Source organism: Clinocottus analis, unplaced genomic scaffold, assembly GCF_023055335.1.
Source record: "Clinocottus analis isolate CAN_PGR_092001 unplaced genomic scaffold, fCliAna1.0.p SCAF_5, whole genome shotgun sequence".
Lineage (NCBI taxonomy): Eukaryota > Metazoa > Chordata > Actinopteri > Perciformes > Cottidae > Clinocottus > Clinocottus analis.
Window position 1 is genome coordinate 2,144,446 of NW_027176207.1, and position 20,000 is coordinate 2,164,445.

Below are 20,000 nucleotides of genomic sequence, written 5' to 3' on the forward strand. Positions count from 1 at the left end.
TTCCTCTGCAGGTGTGGACGCCGGCCTCTCATTCTCTCTTTTGGCCTCTGTGCTAATTAACTCCCTCCGGCCTGGTATACTCTCCTCCCTGTCCTTCCTCTCCTTCCTCTCCTTCCTCACCTTCCTCTCTCTCCCTCACCTTCCTCTCCTTCCTCACCTTCCTCTCTCTCCCTCACCTTCCTCTCTCTCTCCTCCCTCTTTGTGCTGGACAGACAAAAACAACAATGAGCAGAAAAGAAAGCAGGAGCCCTGGGCATTTTTATATATTTTCTTCTTCTCTACAGCGCACACACACACGCACACACAGGCACACACACACACACACACACACACACACACACAAAGAGAGAGAGCTAGTGGTGTTTTTAGTTGTGTGTTTTTTTTCTTTTTTGGACATGCAGGTGTTGGGAATGAGGACGCGGGGTGAGGAAAGGTTCCTAGCTCCTAAAGGGAAGCGGGTGGGCGTGTGTCGAGGTGTGCGAGTGTGTTGTGTTGAGGGAGAGGTTTTTATTTCAGCTGCTGCCACCTCCTCCGGTACTTCTTCTCCTCGTCACCTGCCGGGGGATTTAAAAACAAAAACATGGTTCAGGATCCTGAGCAGCACATCGAGGACGCAAGGAGGCATGAGGAGGAAAGAGAGTACCTTTTCACAGAAGGTGAGAAACAGAGAGTTTAGGCTGAAGGAGGAAATGCAGGAGATGAAAAAGATCAGAGAGAGACTCGTCAGTGAAATCTGACTTGTTACACACACACACACACACACATGAACACACATATTTCTGTGGGTTGACTCGTTGAGTGGACCCAGGAGGCTCCGCTTACCTTCTAGATGGTTCCTGGAGATGTACTTCAGTGCCTCATCCAAGAGGATGACCGGGATGGAAATCTTCAGCACCACAATCCACTGGGTGCAGCTCAGCGGCGTCACCTGGAAGATCAGCTGAGCGGCAGAGGACATGTTCTGGTTTTAAAGTCAGAAACTCTGTGATCAATGCATCAGATGCCGCACGGAGACTTTTCTCTTTTAACGGCGTCTAGCGAAAGCAAAACTTTATCGAAACATCCGTTAACAAACTCACAAAGGTTGTGCGGTATATTCCTACTCTCATACACTGGATGTGCGCTCAGTATTAACATTAAGATAACATGTTATCTTTGCTGAATCTCTGTTTTTCTGTTGAGAAAAATATAATTTTTTTAAAGAATTCAAGGCAACGCGAGTTCAGTAATTAATACACATTCACGTGTTCCTGAGTGAAGACACACAAGAAAATATGTGCAGCATTTAAAATAATAAAGACAAACTTTGCAAATAGAGGCGTCGCAACTAAATACAGAAAAGCAGACGCACAGAACAAGAGAAAAGAGTCCCAACACGACAAGTTGTTCAGTATTGAGTCTGTCAGGCTGCAGCGTGTTGAGCCTTCAGGGCCACCATACTCCTCTCTCATGCAACACTTTGCCATTACAAGAAGAATCTGCCTTAAAAGAAATAATTGGCCCTCTCATTTGAACCACGGCGTGTACGTCTGCGCGTGTGTGTGTGTGTGTGCATGTGTGTGTGTGTGTGCGTGTGTGTGTGTCGACGCCTCTTAGATACACAGTGCTGCGTGAACACCTACCGGCAGAGGCTCGACGTAGAGGATTAAGAAGTGCAGGGACAGCGAGAGGATGATGGCTCCCAGCAGCCAAATGTTGACCCAGGGAGGCATCCTGAGCAGGGACTGGTTCTCAGACAGGCTGTGTATTAAAGATAGATAATTACTTTATTGATCCCCGAAGGGAAATTCAGGGAAACGTTGTCTTATCAAGCTCACACGGTGTCACACACACACACACACACACACACACACACACACACACACACGAGGAAGACTTTTCACGATGAAAACATTTTCAACCGCTCAGGCAGCTCTTGATTTGAAGCATCCATCTCTCAGGTCCTCCTCTAAAGACACGTGACCATCTGCTTCTGTCGTGACAGACCTGCTCCATGAGCAATGAGTGAACACCGGGAGGTTTTCGCCTCGCATCACTTCTCCTGTTCCCTTAAACAGGCACGATTGCATGTCAAGGTCATGATGAAAACACAAAGTCATTCGACCGGGGGTTGTGCTGCCGCCGCCGGCCGGCCGGGGTCGTCTCATCCCCCAAAGGCAGCGCTGTCGTGTCTTTCAGATGAATATCTGACATTTTAAAAAAGGAGCGTGTGGCCCGACATGGCGGCAGAGGACGACTGACCTGTTGAGGGAGTTGAACATTTCGATGGTGACCAGCACGGACAGGGCCATGGTGGTGGGGTAGCGGGACTCAAACACCTCGCAGTCCACGCCCTGGAACATGGGGTTGTCCTCGGTGCACTGCATGAAGTGCCTCTGAAGAGAGAGAGAGAGCAGGATTAAGTGTGTGTGTGTGTGTGTGTGTGTGTGTGTGTGTGTCTGTGCTTGCCGGCAGGAAGTCACCAAGACCCCTGCGACCTGGTTTGATGGAGCTTAGATCTGATGGGGGAACAGCTGCAGCGCCGTGGCCTCGTCTCCCACCCAGAGTGCAGCCACGCCGCATGGGTCTTGCTTTGCTTTCTATTTCTGTACGCGATGGGATGGCCACAACATTGCCTTCTCCGGAAAGCTGGTGCATATTAAAATATATAAAAAAAATAAAACTGCACGCGGCGGCTGAGGGAGACAGACGGAGCGGAGCGTCGGGACTCACCAGCTGGTAGAAAGACACCTGTGGACCGTCTCCATCGTACAGGTACCACCACGTCGCAGCGCCCACAGTCCCAAGACCCACATATCCTACGGGGAGGAACCGACACCAGAATTACCGCCATGTTTATCTACTTTTAAATGTGACCTGAAAACTCACCTTTTTAAGGAAGCGAACCGCTAAAATATCTTCTATAGGCTCCGTTTTAAATATATCTTAAACATGTCCTTGTTTTATTCTGCTCTGTAGCACTTTGAGATTGCTAAAGTATAAAGTGCAATACAAATAAAATGTATTATTGTTATTATTATTACGCAGGGAGCGGCTCCTCGTCCAGGGAGTCGGCCATTTTAACTCCGCCATGTTAACAAACCATTACCCAGAGGTAAGCATAGGGACCGAAACTCTGTACTGAATAATAACAACATCACGCTAAAACGCTTCAGGATATCAAGCCCACATTACAGATTTAGGGGAGATCATTCATAAAACAGAGATTGCTTTGCATAATCCCGGGTGCACAGGTTAATCTGAAGGTTAATCATGGAGTTATCAGGCTTAAGCATTTCCACTAAATATATCAAAACCAACAACTTCCTGTTAGCTTAAGTGCTGAATTAGCTTCTCTGGCATGCTATGCGTCATGTTAGCTCGTCAATAGATCAACAGGAGGGGCGTGTGGCGTGTCTCTTTTTATTTTAAATATTGAAAATGACCATTCGTCATGACATTGCAACAACTTTTTGTTCCATCTCATCCTCAGTTGTCGACACACTCGATCACACATTGAGCCAACGCTACCTCCGATGGCCATGTATCTGAAGAAGAGCCAGCCGGAGATGAGCGGCTCCTTGGGGTTGCGGGGGGGTTTGTCCATGATGTCCAGGTCCGGGGGGTTGAATCCCAGGGCGGTGGCCGGCAGGCCGTCCGTCACCAGGTTCACCCACAGCAGCTGGACCGGGATCAAAGCCTCGGGGAGACCCAAGATGGCGGTCAGGAAGATGCTGGAGAAGAGACACAAAACGTCAGCCGACTGACGGGGGAAGACTCAGGCGGCGTGTGTGTCTGTGTGTGTGTGTTTGTGTGTGTGTGTGTGTGTTCCCGTTCCTCACCAGACCACTTCCCCCACGTTGGAGGAGATGAGGTATCTGATGAACTGCTTCATGTTGTTGTAGATGGCTCTGCCCTCCTCCACGGCGGCCACGATGGTGGAGAAGTTGTCGTCCGACAGCACCATCTCGGACGCCGACTTGGCCACCGCCGTGCCGGAGCCCATGGCGATGCCGATCTCCGCTTTCTTCAGGGCCGGGGCGTCGTTCACGCCGTCGCCAGTCTGCGGCGAGACAAAAGACTCTTGTCGAATAAACTCTTTTATGGACACTGCTGCGGCAAAAAGACGACTTTTGAGGAGCAAAAAGCTGAAGAAAAAGGGTAAAAAGTTCAAGTAAACTAAAACGCTTCAGCCGGATATTGAGCCCACATTCCACATTTAGGGGAGATCATTCGTAAAAACAGAGATTGGCTGAACAAACCACTCTCTCACTATCTCATTATCGCTTCGGGGCCAGACAGGGTTAAGCAAAAAAGCGGATTAATCTGTGATGGCGGGGCCTGAAGCGGCTCCGCACTGCTCCGGCTCACTCTGACAGGCAAATGGTGATATTGCCGTCTCCCTTCCCCCTCGGATCAACCCCACTTCTGAGACGCGTGTCGGACAGGAAGCAGTGGAGCGCGCCGGAGATGACAGCTTTTTGATAGCGGCGTCTGAGAGACCGGCCTCGCGGAGGCCCCATTGAAACATGCCACGCCTCACCGGGCTCCTCTGATGCGTTCCTCCGCGAGTTATTCACATAACGCACAGCTGAAGCGACGAGAATCCCCTTCTCGTCGAAACAGGCGTAAAGAAGCACGTGACAAATGGACAGCGCGTGGAGAGAAGTGGGAGTGTGCATCGGGCGTCGTCGTCCCTTCTCCTCACCATGGCGGTGATCTCGTCGAACGCCTGCAGGTACCCGACGATCTTGGACTTGTGGGCGGGCTCGACGCGGGCGAAGCAGCGCGCCCGCTTGACGGCTTCCCTCTGGGCCTCCAGCGGGAGGTCGTCGAACTCGCGGCCCGTGTAGGCCATGCCCGTCACGTCCTCGTCCTCGGCGAAGATGCCGATCCGCCGGCAGATGGCCACGGCCGTGCCCTTGTTGTCGCCCGTGATCATGATGACGCGGATGCCCGCCTCGTTGCACAGCTTCACCGCGCCGATCACCTCCTTCCTGGGCGGGTCCAGCATGCCCACGCAGCCGACGAACGTGAGGCCCAGCTGATCGGAAACGGAGAGACACACACACACACACACGGATTAAGATTAGGCGACGCTATCTGAAACTGAATCTGAATCAGTCCCATGGAAATGGAATTCACCTCTTTTCATGTGTTTTGCTGCAGAAAAACACCAAACAGATTAATTTCCATCGTATCAGAGAAGAGGAAGCGAGTGTAAAAGCTTCAGGCTCCCAGCGATTACAGATGTTATCGCCGCTCTGATTCAAACGAAGGACAGACGGCGGCAGAAAAGGACTTTGTAATCTTGCCGAGAGTTAGATCGATACAACTCTGAGGGAAGCTCAAGAAGGCAGTTAGCTTAGCTTAGCATAAAGACTGGAAACACTCGCCGGGTTCGGTCTAAAAAAGGTAAAATCTGCCTCCCAGCACCTCTAAAGCTCGCCAATTAACACCGAGCGCGAGTGAAACTTATCAGTTCTGTTGCAGAAGTAAGGAAACCTCGTGCAAAAAAAAAAATCCAGTGTACTTTACGACTTAAACAGGAGCTCAATTAAAGAAATTGGATGCCGGAGACAGACGTCTGCTTTACCTCGTACTGTGCAAACTTGCTGGAATTCTCCAGGTCCATTTCCTCTTTGCGCGGCGGGACGTCGCGGGTGGCCAGGGCCAGGCACCGCAGGGTGTCTCTGCCCGTCCCCCAGTCCCTGATCCGGGACAGCAGCTGGTCGCGCAGCGCCGGCGTCAGCGGCACCTTCCCCGTTCCCACCCGCAGGTACTGACAGCGCTCGATCACGCTCTCCGGAGCGCCCTGCGAGGAGGAACCACCATGACGCAACAGCAGACAAATGGAAGCAATGCAGAGTTACAGTCTCTCTCTCTGGGTGGGTGTGTACGTGTGTGTGTCTGTGTGTGTGTGTGTGTGTGTCGTTCATTCGTGCCTTGACGAACATCTTGCTCTGGGAGCCCGGCTTGACGGGGGTGCAGTAGACCGACATGGACTTGCGGTCGCGGGAGAACTCCAGCGTGAACTCCTTCTTCATCAACTGCTTGATCACCTGATGGACGAAAAGGGAGGAAGTGAGGAAAGGAGTCGTGATGAGGAGGCGAGGAGAGTGCCGAAGAGGCAGAGAGCTAAGTATCTGTGTTGGTGGGCAGCTGTCAGGTGGCTGACTGAGGTGTTTTGGCTGAGCTACCGACAGCTGAAGGATAACACTTCAGAGCGAGCGCTCAACCACTTTGTCTGGATGTCTGGCTGCCGCCTCAGATGTCTCTGCACGACAGCACATGGGGATGAAGTCGACCCGGCTGAAGAAAACAGCTGGAAGTATGTCGAAAATAACAGCTAACGAGACGGGAACTCAACACTCCGCCTGTAAACATCCCCTTTCATCACATACGGCATGATCTGCCTTTAATGTCACGCTCCGTTCCGCCAGTAGGTGTCAGTCTAGTTCACAGTCTGCACTGATCCCGTCTCACATTACAAGGCTGAAAGGTTAACGCCAAGTGGGATGTACACACACACACACACACACACACCCACACACTCCGTCGAGGGACTTCAAACATGTCACGGATGTCCGGAAATCTGTCAATGTGCCAAACCTCTCCTCTCTGGCGTTGTGCAGACCGAGCCTCCACTCAGAGTAACGCCGCCGTTGTAAACTACACAATGACCTTTTTAACTCAAAGGCAAACACTCACAGGTTCACTCCCTGATGTCAAACATGCATCTATCAACAGCCCTGAGCTTGGTTAAACAGCCCCGGAGGTTAAGCCCTCGCTCTAAATAAAACAAGACTCTAATAATCAGGCACACATTTGTGTAACCAGGTGGTCACCCCCGAGGTCATTATGTCATCGCACTGTGCGGCATAACGAGCACAGCAATTACAGTCTGCCTCGCGTTCATGCAGGGAAGGAGGGCAAGGCCTGCAGCAGAGGAGCTGAAGCTGGTCTGACTCATCGGATGCCGGCCGTGGTTGGAAGCCCGCCGCCGGCTGCGGATCTCCCACGGCATTCTCTTCCCTTCCCGCTCTCCCCGCTAGCGAGACAATGGAAGCTAGCGAGCTAGCTACGCGGGACAACACTAAAGCAAACAATATGCTCACTGTGATGTACTATACTGAGAGTTTTAACTCCTCATGAAGCATTGATTGGACATTAAGAGACTACCGGACTGCTTAAATCCCTTCCTGCTCTCCGCGCTAGCAAGATAGCGGAGAGCTAGCGAGCTAGCTACACAGGACTCCACTGAAGCGAACAATATGCTCACTATACTGAGAGTTTTTACTCCTCATGAAGCATTGATTGGACATTAAGAGACTACCGGACTGCTTAAATCCCTTCCTGCTCTCCACGCTAACGAGATAGCGGGGGCTAGCGAGCTAGCTACACGGGACTCCAGTGAAGCGAACAATATATACTGAGAGTTTTAACTCCTCATGAAGCATTGATTGAATATTAAGAGACTACCGGACTGCTTAAATCCCTTCCCGCTCTCCCCGCTAGCGAGCTAGCTACGCGGGACTACACTAAAGCGAACAATATGCTCACTATAATGTACTATACTGAGAGTTTTAACACCTAATGAAGCATTGATTGGACATTGATTGGACTGCTTAAATCCCTTCCTGCTCTCCACGCTAGCAAGATAGCGGAAGCTAGCGAGCTAGCTACACGGGACTCCAGTGAAGCGAACAATATGCTCACTATACTGAGAGTTTTAACTCCTCATGAAGCATTGATTGGACATTAAGAGACTACCGGACTGCTTAAATCCCTTTCCCGTTCTCTGCGCTAGCAAGATAGCGGAAGCTAGCAAGATAGCGGAAGCTAGCAAGCTAGCTACGCAAGACTACACTGAAGCGAACAATATGCCCACTGTACTGTACTATACTGAGAGTTTTAACACCTAATGAAGCATTGATTGGACATTAAGGGACTACCGGACTTCTTAAATATAAAAAGTTGATTTAATAAATTGTCCAGTTTGCGCTACACATTCTTCTAAAACCTGGCGCCTCCATTACCCTTTAGACAACTTGCAGCCCAAACAGGCAGTTGTTCAGCTCCCTCTGAAGCCAAAATAGGCTTTATAGAACTATTTACAGGTGTTAGCTACTCCCCAACACCTGTAAATAAACCGCTTTGTGAAGTCGCTGGAGTTGTTTTGTATATTTTTGGGGCATTGTGTCCTTCTTAGTACATCTGAAGATGACATGCAAAAGGCAGCGAGTGGGGTTCTTTGTCGGGCCGCTGTGGTGAGGATTCATTTTATCACAGACAAACGTCCCACTGCAGGATCACATCTCCACGGCGAGCTTACCGAGTTGCAGGCGCCGGCGCGCTCCACCTTGCTGAGCCCGGACAGGTCGGTCTTGAAGACGTTCATCTTCTCCACCAAGGTGGTGAGAGCCGTCTCTGTGGCTTCACCCACCTTCTCATAAACCCCTTTGGCCTACGAGAGGAGCGAGAAAAAAGGCATCAACACATGCTGTGCAACTGTTTTTATAGATGTCAGGGCCCTCTACGATGACACATGTTGGATCAAACGTGAGGAGAAACAGCCTCCGCTGTTAAACGTGAACGACCCTCTCGAAGAAACACCACACACACAAATCTTCACGTCATTCACGTCTGCCTCTGCAAACTTCCTACATGCCAAGTGGACCAGTAATGGCGTACCACACATCTTTTGTTGGTGTGACTCAGCAATAAAAACACCGAGCTCTCTCTCTACCGGCTCGGCACACTTTGATCCCTCGCTCCTTCGTTTTCTTTCCAAAACATACAAAATGGGGGGCAAAGCGACCGGTTACGAGAACAGGAACCAGTTTGTCTGGGAGTTGAGACGCGCCTCGTCGCTGGCCTTGCTCCTCAGCGCCGTTACCATGATACCATGGTGATGACGAAGAGTTGAGAACAGCGATCCAAACCAGAGAAAAAGATCATACGTCGGAGTAAAATTAGCTCCGCTGAAGGAGAGAAGAAGGCTTTTCGTTAATGTGCAGTGTGTGTGCGTACCGTCAGTGTGTGAGGGCATTTGCAAAGAAGCACAATGCTGCATGTGTCACAGGTTTCATTTGCATAGAAACGCACAAGTTTGTGGGGAATAGAGGAAACAAATTGTGCAGGTACAATTATGGGTTTGTGTACACGTCCTGTGCATGCGACATTGTGAGAAACGACATTTTCTCCCTTCTTCAAAGGCCTGTTTGAGGGCTAAGACTTGGTTTTAAAGTTTAGGTTAGAATAAGGCTGGGCTGTGTGTGCGCGCGTGTGTGTGTGTGTCTGTGTGTGTGTGTGTGTGTGTTTTAATGACCTCATTGTAGTCCAGTGAAGAGTCATTGCACATAGAGCACACAGTGGCCAACTCCAAAAGTCCATCAAAGTCTCCACACTGGATGGGTTTGTCTCCTTTCAGTCTGGAAGGATACAGATACACACACACACACACACACACACACACCCACACACGTCACTCACAACAGCAAAACACAAGGGAAAACACTTCACAGTTGGCTACACCTCAGACACAATCACCTAATCAATATTTATGAGTGGGGGAGACGGTTCAATTGTTTAGCATTCCAAAGTTGACTAAAGAAACCGGAGTTGTACGGTAGTAAACAGAGTGTGTGTGTGTGTGTGTGTGTGTGTGTGTACGTTCCTGACAAGCGTGCAGATTACATGACAACCGTGGATCCCTTCCCAGTAGAGACTGCAACCGTTGCTAGCGAAGCTCCCACACAATTACCCACACGATGCGGTTATGAAACCGGCAGGTTCACGCAGAGTCAGAACACTGAACCCACCGAGCGGCAAAACACACAACACGCAAACACAACCAAGAGCACCGTCCTTCTCCTGGCTAAATAACAGGGCCTCCTACCTATAGTCCTCCACGGTTACACGTTTACTGGAGGTATAAAAACGCATCACAACATGGCAGAGATCAAAAGCAGCACAACATTTTAAAAAGCCCACATAAGTGCGAGGCACACAACACAACATCCAGCATTACTAACTAGTGATGCAGACATTGCTATAGCAACACAAAGCACAGAAAGAAAAATGTTTTGGGCAGAGTTTGTCTGCCAACATTTATATGTAAAATAAAAAGGAGAAGCAGGAGGATGAGAGGGAAGAGGGCGTGGAGGTTGTTCCAGTTCACAGGGAATCGCTTTGGGGACATTTTTCATTGAATTAAGTGGAGTAAGACTTTACAGGTAATGCATGTGGAGTCTCTTACATTTGTCCCTCTGGAGCATATGTAGAGCCAGAGATGGAGAACTCGTGGAGGCTGCAGCTTGAATCCTCCACTTTGTCCGTCACAAACATCTGGAGAGGAGGAAAAGCAAACGGGGTTAATAATCAGACCTCAAAGAGTCAAAGTCATATTAATAAGGACGACAGTAAACATGTACTCTCAAAGGAAACTATTCTTTATTGTCTACAACCTGAGTGAACCTGCCAGAGAATGAACTATTAAAGCAGACTATTTCCTCTCATTTTTCATCAATAACTTTTCTATTATTTAGTTATATCTGTATTTTAGAAGGTCAAATATTATATATTGGGTGATAACATGTTAAAAGGATGCACAGGAATATTCTAATATGTACAATTTGTCTCACTACAAAATCATGGCATTGCAATAAGCTCTTACATCAATGTCTAACAAGCGTAAGAACAAATATATACACATATTTATATGATGCCGTGTGTGTGTGTGTGTGTGTGTGTGTGCGTGTGTGTGTGTGTGTGTAAAATCTTGTCCACATAAACTAAAACTAAGGAGACGTCACTGACTTTGTCACAACTGTGAGAGAAGTTTGATAATGTGAGCTAATGTGAGCTAACGTTAGCTAACGTTAGCTACATTAGCTACCATTAGCTCATTAGCTAAAAAAAGATGCACAAGAACAGGGCGGCTGTGGTAGAAACAACAAGCTAGCATATTATTGCTCATTCATTTTATTAGTAGAAGTAGTGATGTGCTATTTTTTCTTTTTTAAAAGTTGCATAATCCCGGGTCGAGGGGTTAATCTGAAGGTTAATCTGAAGGTCAACCATGGAGTGATCCTCGTGGAAGCGGTGGTTGTGGTGGTGGGCAGCTCCCAGGTGGGTGAAGGTCCTTGAGCTGCTCACAGAGGAACGGCAACACCTTTGCGTTTCACGGTGTGCCGACGTGGCGTCGTAGCGGAGATGCTGGTGAAACTGGAGCAGCCATTGATTCACTGCCGTGGGAGGATCATCACACGCCGCCCCATGGTGTCAGAGCACACTTCAATAAGTACTTGTGTAAATACTGAGAAGCAGGATGCAGCTAACAAAAGACCAATTCTTCTCTGAGACTTCTCTCTCCGGGCGCCGAGTAAATGAAAGGTTGTGAAACGTTGCGCAGCTCAAGCGGCGGCTGTAAACAGGAAGTACTCTGGGTAAAAGGTCACGGGGGGGGGGGGAGGCCGAGGTCACGCTCAAGAGAAAATCTGAAGTCATCCAGAGTCAAAGAAAATCCACCACGAGGGCTTTCCCAGCAGCCACTGCAGCAGCACTACTTCCTGCAAACACGCGGGATCTCAATAAAAAAAGGGAGGAAGCGTTGCGGCTGGTCGTTTATACGAATGAGTCCATCTCCTCTCTGCATCTACACACTTAATCTGAAGGGCATACAACATGTACAAGAGACTAAACACTGCCCGTGACCTCCTTTCTTTTATTAATATTCAGTTTTGTTTTACAACTTGACACCGAAGTCCCGCAAAGCGTACACACAAACAACACACACAGGAAAAAACACCCCAATGACCTCGCTTAACTCTCTTGGAGACTCCATTAAATCTGATGGATTGAAGAATTAACGAGGCAGTTATTTGGTTAAACTAGGTTTCCTCCATCAGAGTGTGTGTGTGTGTGTGTGTGTGTGTGTGTGTGTGTGTGTGTGTGTGTCTGACTCTCCAGCCTCCACCAATTTAAAAAAGGAACACAAAATCGATGGCAGACTTGGGATGAGAGCTCGCCGTCGTCTCTCTCACACATCAGCCTAAAAGGCAGGTTTTAGCCTTTTAATGGAGTAATTATTCCTCAACAACTCTCTGCGGGAACAGGATTACTGCTCATAGTCTGCTGATGGAGTCTCGTCTGGACTCCGGACACGATGGAAGTCCGTTATAATTAGCCGTCCGTACTGAAACGTGATTATAGCCTCCGCCAGATTACAGCTTTTTGCAAAAACGTGCAATTTTGCATTTGTAATTTTTGACAAAAGTGTGAACGTTTCCCGTCTTTTCGTGCAGTAAACACTGACACTCTGGAGAGAGAGAGAGAGAGAGAGAGAGAGAGAGAGAGAGAGAGAGAGAGAGAGAGAGAGAGAGAGAGAGAGATAGATTACAGGTTGTAGCTTATTCAATTTAATAGCCACCAAATGGATTCCCTTCTGTAAAAAAATAAATGAAACGAAGTACTGCAGTACTTTTCGTCTGTCATTCACACACACACAAACACACACACAAACTGCATAAGTATGCACACAGGAAACAAAGCATGCATGAACACCAGCATTGTTGTTGATGCCATTTTAAATCAGCCTCTCTGATGTCTGTTCACTGGGAACCAGTAAGGGCCTGAAGGCAACTGACCCTTCGCTAAGCCCCGCCCCCCCAACCCTTCTGCCCCGAGACTGAAGAAATATTACATCTATATATGGATATAATAACCAAGTGGGTAAATGCAAACAGCCAGAACGGTGTGGTAAGTTCAGAACATGACATCACTTCACTGTAACGCAGCCTTTAAAAGTTTAAAAGCAGGAGAACAACACACACTAAGATGTCCAGGTGCAGGACTCCTGCCCCCAGACAGACGATCATTCAGTGACCCTGTGTCAAAAAACAAGTTTGGTTGTTTAAATATTCCTATTAATAATCTGCTTGCCATCTTAAATTTGTGCTTAACCAACTTAACCCAACTAACTCGTCACTCCTCCCCTGATGACATCACGTGAAGAACATCAAACCGGTGAAACACGGGGGTGTTTTTTGTTTTTTTTAAAAATGTTTTTGTGACACAGGAAGAGGTTCGTGGCTCGCCACCGCTCATCCAAATCGCGTCTACGACACAGGACGTGGTCATTTGTGGCGGCGTTAAATGTCCCGGGCAGCGGCGACAATGAGCCGTGAGATGGAGGCTGGAAGCCTCAAACATCTACTGCACACACTCGTGGCAGAATGGATGGAGGCCAATTACGGCGCCAGCCTTTTCTTCTTCTTCTGATTAAAACAAGGTGTTTGTTCGGCGGCGCCAGCTGTTCCTCTGTTGTACTCGTGGGGAAGCGGTCGGAGGAGAGCACTTGAGGAGAAAGAAGTTATCCTGAAACACAGCACAGGACTACCTCCTATTAGTCACAGATTTTCTTTTTGCGGTGTACTGTCCCTTTAAGGGACTTAAAAAAACTAAAAAAAACAGCCTTCTGTTCAATTCTTAATTTCACAAAGGTCATCAGGCTCCGCTGGCTCTACAACAGATAACAATGACGACTCAGGGACACAACAACGTCTCCTAAAGCAACACACACACACACACACACGCACACGCACACACACGTGTGTTTCTTTCAGCCGTGGTCACTTTGACCTCAGTGTTTGATCCGCGCTGGTCTCCAAGGAAACACGGCACAGTGTGAGGCATGTGACTCAGTATTAGTGTGTACTCAGGGAGTACACACTTGAGTGAGTCGGCCTTTTTTATGTGTGCATGTGTGGCGTCTCTTCGCGTGTGCGTGAAGGGAAAAGGGAAGTCAGGATATGGACGGGGGAATCCCTGGAAATCCTGCGGTACGGGGACATCCCCCCAAGGCCTGGGAGACACTATCAGGACCGCTGGCTGGAGACACGCAAGAACACACACACACGTGTGTGGGCATTTAAACCTCGACGCACAAAAGACACACAGATGTCCGAGCACACAACGAACACCAAGAGGGGAACGTTATGCAACCACGAGAAAAATGATAATAATCTCCAAGAAACACCAAGAAAAACACAACTGCAAAGGGGAAGTTTGATTCGTCTGTGTGTGTGTGTGTGTGTGTGCGCACGTGTGTCTGTCTGTGTGTGTCTCTGTGCATGTGTGTGTCTCTGTGCATGTGTGTGTCTCTGTGCATGTGTGTCTGCGTGTGTGTTTGTGTGGAGTGAGTCTGTGTGTGCGTGTTTGAGTCTGTGTGTGTCTGTGTGCGCATGTGTGTCTGTGCGTCTGTGTGTATGTGTCTGCGTCTGCCTCTGTCTGGCTGTGAGTGTGTGTGTGTGTGTGTTTGTGTGGGTCTGCATGGATTGAGTCTGTGTGTGTGCGCGTGTGTATGTGTGTCTGTCTGCGTGGAGTGAGCCTGTGTGTGTCTGTGTGTGTGTCTGCGTCTGCCTGCGTCTGCCTGTGAGTGTGTGTCTGCATGGATTGAGTCTGTGTGTGTCTGTGTGTACGCGTGCGTGTCTGTGTGTGTGTGTCTGAGTGGAGTGTGTGTGTGTGTCCCTTATCTTCCACCAGAGCGCTGAGAGTGCAGGTAGAAGCAGAAGGTCAATATTTGCCGGCGTCAGCCTCTCTCTCTCTCTCTCTCTCTCTCCCTCTCTCCCTCTCTCCCTCTCTCCCTCTCTCCCTCTCTCCCTCTCTCTCTCTCTCTCTCTCTCTCTCTCTCTCTCTCTCTCTCTCTCTCTCTCTCTCTCTCTCTCTCCCTCTCTCTCTCTCTCTCTCTCCCTCTCCCTCTCCCTCTCCTTTGTCAAGGCTCTCCTCTCCCTCTCTCCCCTCCTCCTCCTCTTCCTCCTCTTCCTCCTCCCCCCCTCCCCTCCCGCTGGAGGGAACTCCCTGCCGCTACGCATCGATTGCGTCATCTCGGGGAGCAACAGGGAGGGAGGGGCGTTCTCACCGCCGTACAGGAAGTGCTCACAGTCTCTGATGTCAACTCCATTTTGAGACGGTGAGAGAATAAAATGGATTCACAGACTAAAGAGTCAGAACGTTTCTCCTGGTTTAGTCACAGAGGTCTGAACACAGAAACTACAGCGTCTGAGTGTCAGGACTCCTTCACTTTTATTTTAAAAAAAAACATGTTTTCACAAAAAACACGATCTGGTTCATTTGTCTTATTTGTCCTGAGGAACCGGCTCCGCCTTCGGGACCGGGGCCAAAGTAATCTAGTCGAGACGGGTCGGGTCTTGTTCTACCGCTCCGGGCCTCATGTTTGTGTGTGTTTTAATACTAATGTACACTAATATGTCTCACACCAGAGTACCAGCTCTTATTAAGGCTGAACACATTTGAAAGAAATTATTACGATGGATGAAATAACAACGACAATTATTATTTCATTTTCTTCATTCTAAAAAATGTATTGAAGTCATTTTATTTTCTTAATTCAGTAGAATATGATACGTTGACCAGGATGTAAATATTCTGACATTCTGCTACAACACAAATACGGCGCCGACAGCGATTTTGAAAAGACAAACGCTCACATTGCAATTTGATAAACACGTCGGTGAATTTTTGCAGCTCTGAAAACAGATTCTGCGACAGATTCATGTTTATGAATAACACTTGTTTTGTTTTTGACTTTGGAAGTGACATCAGATGGTGACCTCACCTCACATCTGTGTTTGGAGGAGGTGGAAAACCAGACTTTCCATTTCTTCTTGAAGTTTGTCTTTAGAGCAAATATATAGATATATATTTGGCATAACATGGCTTGACTAGATCACATTCCCTGTGACCACAGCTAAATGAAAGCACATCAAGCTGCTGGTTCTCCGCCTGTGAGCGGCTGATCGGATCAACTGCGCTTTGGGTCGGGTCCAGAGATCACCGGGTCTCTCTTGCACATGAAAAACCTAATAACTTCTGTCCACATGTTTTATAATATGATGAACGCTCCTTTCAGTGATAAATGAAATCTGTCAGCGTCCACGCCGTCGGGTTTCACGGCACATGGCTCCAGCGCCGGCCACCAGAACCTCTGAGGTCATCAGCTGAGGTGAGATGGAGGATGTAGGGACAAGAAGTGTTAACGGAGATTAGGCGTGTGTGTGTGTGTTTGTGTGTGTGTGTGTGTGTGTCGAGCTAAAGCCCTGAAAAGGAGCCAAGGCAAACAGCAGCGCTGGCATTTACTCTACGTTTGGACTGGAGCAAAGACGGCTTGCAGACAATACACACACACACACACACACACACACACAAAGGAAAAAGGGTGCGGCCATGTGCTACCGAACCACCTGTGAATAGCTGTGGATAAGATCTTTCAGTGCTTGTCGTCGAATGTAATTATATATCCGCTATTCACACACTGCGACCTGCGGGATGTGGATCCCTGCGGCGTGTTTGTTCAGACCATGTGACATCTTGGAAAGCCTTCACTGTGCTCCCGTGAGCCGATCAGCTGATACGGCGGCAGCCGTTATCTCAAAGCTGCCACGAGGAAAGGGAAGCTTTACAGCGCCGAGAGGATTTTCCAGAATCCACCTGCGTCGCACTTACTTTTTAAAAAAAAATGAAGAGTCAATCCAACGAATGAAAACGCCAACGCAGCCGCGTGGATCGAGCGGCGGTCGGGACACTCACCCTGCAGACGGACATCTGGTTGGTGGTGAGCGTCCCCGTCTTGTCGGAGCAGATGACCGAGGTGCAGCCCAGCGTCTCCACCGAGGGCAGGCTGCGGACGATGGCGTTCTTCTTGGCCATGCGCCGCGTGCCGAGGGCCAGGCAGGTGGTGATGACGGCGGGCAGGCCCTCGGGGATGGCGGCCACGGCGAGGGCCACGGCGATCTTGAAGTAATAGATGGCGCCCCGGACCCAGGAGCCGCCGTGGACGGGGTCGCCGAAGTGGCCGATGTTGATGACCCACACCGCCACGCAGATCAGCGAGATGACCTTGGAGAGCTGCTGGCCGAACTCGTCCAGCTTCTGCTGCAGCGGCGTCTTCTCCTGCTCCGTGGCCGCCATCTGGTTACGGATCTTACCGATCTCGGTGGAGACGGCGGTGGCGACGACCACGCCGATGGCGCGGCCCGCCGCGATGTTTGTGCCCTGAGAAGAAGAAGAAGAAGAAGAAAATGAAGCGCTGGAAAGCAGAAAGAGTCTTCAAATGGGGACGAGTGAAACGATCAGCAGAGAAGGAACGGGACCGTTCTGACTAAACATTAAGTTAAACTTTCTGACTGGTCAGTCTCCGATATCAAAGCGGAGGAGCGAGCTGCAGGAGGAAGTGCTTACAGAAAACAGCATGTTCTTTTTGTCTTGGTTGACAGCCCTGGGGTCAGGAACCGGGTCCGTGTGTTTGATGATGGACACAGACTCCCCTAAAGAGGAAAGATTGTCCAGGATTAGATCTGGTGGAGCAACTATACGATCAACAAGGCGATGGCTCCACAGTGACTGAGCCTGAAGGGCTACGAAGAACCTTTTAAGTCAAAAAGGTCTCATCGAAAATCAGTCTTTTCTGAATTACATGAACGTTTTGAAGCTGGATAGTTTGATGGAAAATACCCGTGAGGATGGACTGGTCCACTCGCAGCGTGGTGGACCTTATGGAGGTCAGTCTGATGTCAGCAGGCACCTTGTCACCAACTGGTAGAACATGAAGAAAAGAGTAGCTGGGATTACAACAACATATTACAATGAGGTGTAGGGCATTCTGGGAAAAATGCCAAAATCATAACCGCGGGCAGCGGGTCTCTGGCTGAGCCGCGTCCTTTTGAAGTTCATTAATCAACGTCTTTATATTAAAAAAAACAACATAGGAAGACATTTTGTAAGACTATTTGGAAGCAACCTGAACAACTGATTAGGAGGAGATTTAAAAATAAAATATATAAAATGGCGAAACCAGGCGGACTTAAACGATCCATGAATCTTTTTTGTGTGATACATATCAAATCAATGAGCCTAATGGGGATCTATTGACATACATGGAATATAATATTGATAAGTATGTTTTCTTGTACGTTTGTGTATTGTGTTTTTTTTTCTCCATTTCATTCTCCACGCTCAGCACAGACGAGACGCTTCAGTGCTCGAGGCTTCAGCAATGCTAGCAGCTTTCTGGGGCGGCGCTGCGTCGAGCAGAATGCTAACACCTGCATGCTAACATGTTAAAGAAACAAGAGACCTGCTGGTGGCGCTAGAGGAAAAGCATTGGCTCCAATAGAGACTTTATTAGCAACAAATCCAACCAATACTCAAGAACAATGTGATGGACGTACCGACATCCCCCTCCACAGAGCCACACAGCTAGCTAGCATGGCTAACGAAGCCCACCTAGCCAAAACGCAGCAGGAGCAGATTCACTTTGAACTTGCCCCCCGGAAAAGTCCACCAGCTTGTGAGCGGAGATGCAGGTGAGCCCTCAGTTACACCCTGTCCAATGTCCGTGTTCAAACAATAAATCCTTGGGCAAAGAAACGTCAGCTGGTCGAGCTCAAGCCGCCGCAGGTAAACAGCTCAATACGGCCTCGATGGAGTCACCGTTGCTGTTCAAATAATAAAGAAAAGATCAATTATTGCTGCTCCGCTTTGTTCTCTCGTCCCTCTCTGCTCCCCGTGATGCATACTTCCTCACACGTGTCGAACTTAAACAGCTGAAGACGGCGTTCAATCTACAAAATGCATTTTCATCTTCTCTGCCACCGTCTCTCCGTCTGCTTATTAAAGCTGCATATTAAACTCGTATTTCATAGCCACAGGACCATTAAAAGTCTCCAGTGCTCCACAACAGAAACGGTTATTGCTTCCTCTTTGTCAGAGGAACAATGAACATTTCATAGCAATCATATCATAGTGGCAGGACGGATGATTTGATGTATTCATTGACAATAAGCTGGACACCAAATCCCTGCTCCTCTCTGTTCAATGTCACACTTTGTTCCTTCGTCTTCCTTCGCTCGGCGCTCCATCGCCTCCTTCTCGTCCGCCGCTCCATGTCCTGAGACCTCGGGGTGCCTGAAGGGTCCTTTATACTCGGGTTTTACGCAGAGACGCAAGACCGCCAAGACCCTCAAGGGCGCCTTTGCGTCGTCCCGTCGGCCATCTTGCGAGCTTGCGTGCGTCGTCCAAAATTTATGACTTTCCGACAAAGCTACGCGAGCCGTTCGCAGCCCGCAAGCCTGTGATTGGTCCGCTAACCACGTCCTTTCTGAGTCTCGCATTTCCGGTTTCATAGCATAATGCCGCCATTTTTAAAAGCCGTAGCAGAAACACGAACAATGGATCCCGTTGAAGAACGTTTGGCCGCAAATATGAGCGTTTATAAAACCCGTCTGACGGAGTATCAGGACACGCAGATGGAGGTGAATTCATGCAGGGAGATATCGGTGAACGTCGGTGTGCAGGTCGACTCTAAACGGTCGTTGCGCCACCTGCTGGTCTGGAGTATGGAAAAGGCGGGAACCATAAACCAAAACCTGCCCGTCGATGCAACTGCGTGGCCAGCCGCAGTTGCAGTTGCAGTTGCAAGAGTGTATATCGCAACTTCACTCGCACTGTGCGTCGCCGAATTAGCCGGTGCTTCTGATTCCCGAGTATATTCCCTTCATGTCGCGCCGTCGTCTCGACACCCTGTGGGTTGTGGGAGAAGGAGCGTGGGGGGTGAGAGGAGCGTGGGAGCCGGCCGGGAGCTGCAGAGGGCAGGAAGAGAGAGGGAGCGAGAGAGAGAGAGAGACAGACAGAGAGAGAGAGAGAGAGAGAGAGAGAGAGAGAGAGAGAGAGAGACCGCTCAAACGCCTACCCACGGCCTCCCGCAGACCCATCCACTTCCTGCCACGGGCCCTCCCACGGACACTCTCCATCTGCTGGAGGAGAAACGCATCCCACGACAGGCCCCCGTCGACTTGGGACGAGCGGCCTTTGAAACATCAGAAGCGTCAGACATTTTGGGAGCTCTCGATGAAGCAGGACGCAGCAGAATGTTTCATAATTAGCCTCGACGCTGGAATGAATGAACTGGGAACGCAGCGCATGCAAATTTGATCCAAAAC

General features: G+C 49.2%; 1 protein-coding gene across 2 annotated transcripts in view; it reads right to left on the minus strand.

Annotated features, from left to right (window-relative positions):
• atp2a3 (ATPase sarcoplasmic/endoplasmic reticulum Ca2+ transporting 3) overlaps nt 1–20,000 on the minus strand; it is a 43,569-nt gene that overhangs the window by 2,550 nt on the left and 21,019 nt on the right. The window contains exons 6-22 of one of the 2 annotated variants that reach the window (XM_068599735.1): nt 17,515–17,595; nt 17,242–17,327; nt 16,591–17,055; nt 10,241–10,329; nt 9,311–9,413; nt 8,315–8,446; nt 5,925–6,041; nt 5,576–5,794; nt 4,688–5,023; nt 3,822–4,042; nt 3,511–3,713; nt 2,713–2,798; nt 2,242–2,375; nt 1,623–1,740; nt 823–940; nt 644–677; nt 1–554 (exon numbers count right to left, since the gene is read on the minus strand). The exon at nt 1–554 is cut by the window's left edge and continues 2,550 nt beyond it. In XM_068599735.1, the coding sequence (XP_068455836.1) occupies nt 673–677; nt 823–940; nt 1,623–1,740; nt 2,242–2,375; nt 2,713–2,798; nt 3,511–3,713; nt 3,822–4,042; nt 4,688–5,023; nt 5,576–5,794; nt 5,925–6,041; nt 8,315–8,446; nt 9,311–9,413; nt 10,241–10,329; nt 16,591–17,055; nt 17,242–17,327; nt 17,515–17,595 (2,513 nt within the window). In that variant the 3' untranslated portion in view covers nt 1–554; nt 644–672. The remainder of the gene's footprint in view (nt 555–643; nt 678–822; nt 941–1,622; nt 1,741–2,241; nt 2,376–2,712; nt 2,799–3,510; nt 3,714–3,821; nt 4,043–4,687; nt 5,024–5,575; nt 5,795–5,924; nt 6,042–8,314; nt 8,447–9,310; nt 9,414–10,240; nt 10,330–16,590; nt 17,056–17,241; nt 17,328–17,514; nt 17,596–20,000) is intronic. The other variant, XM_068599734.1, reaches the window with a different exon arrangement.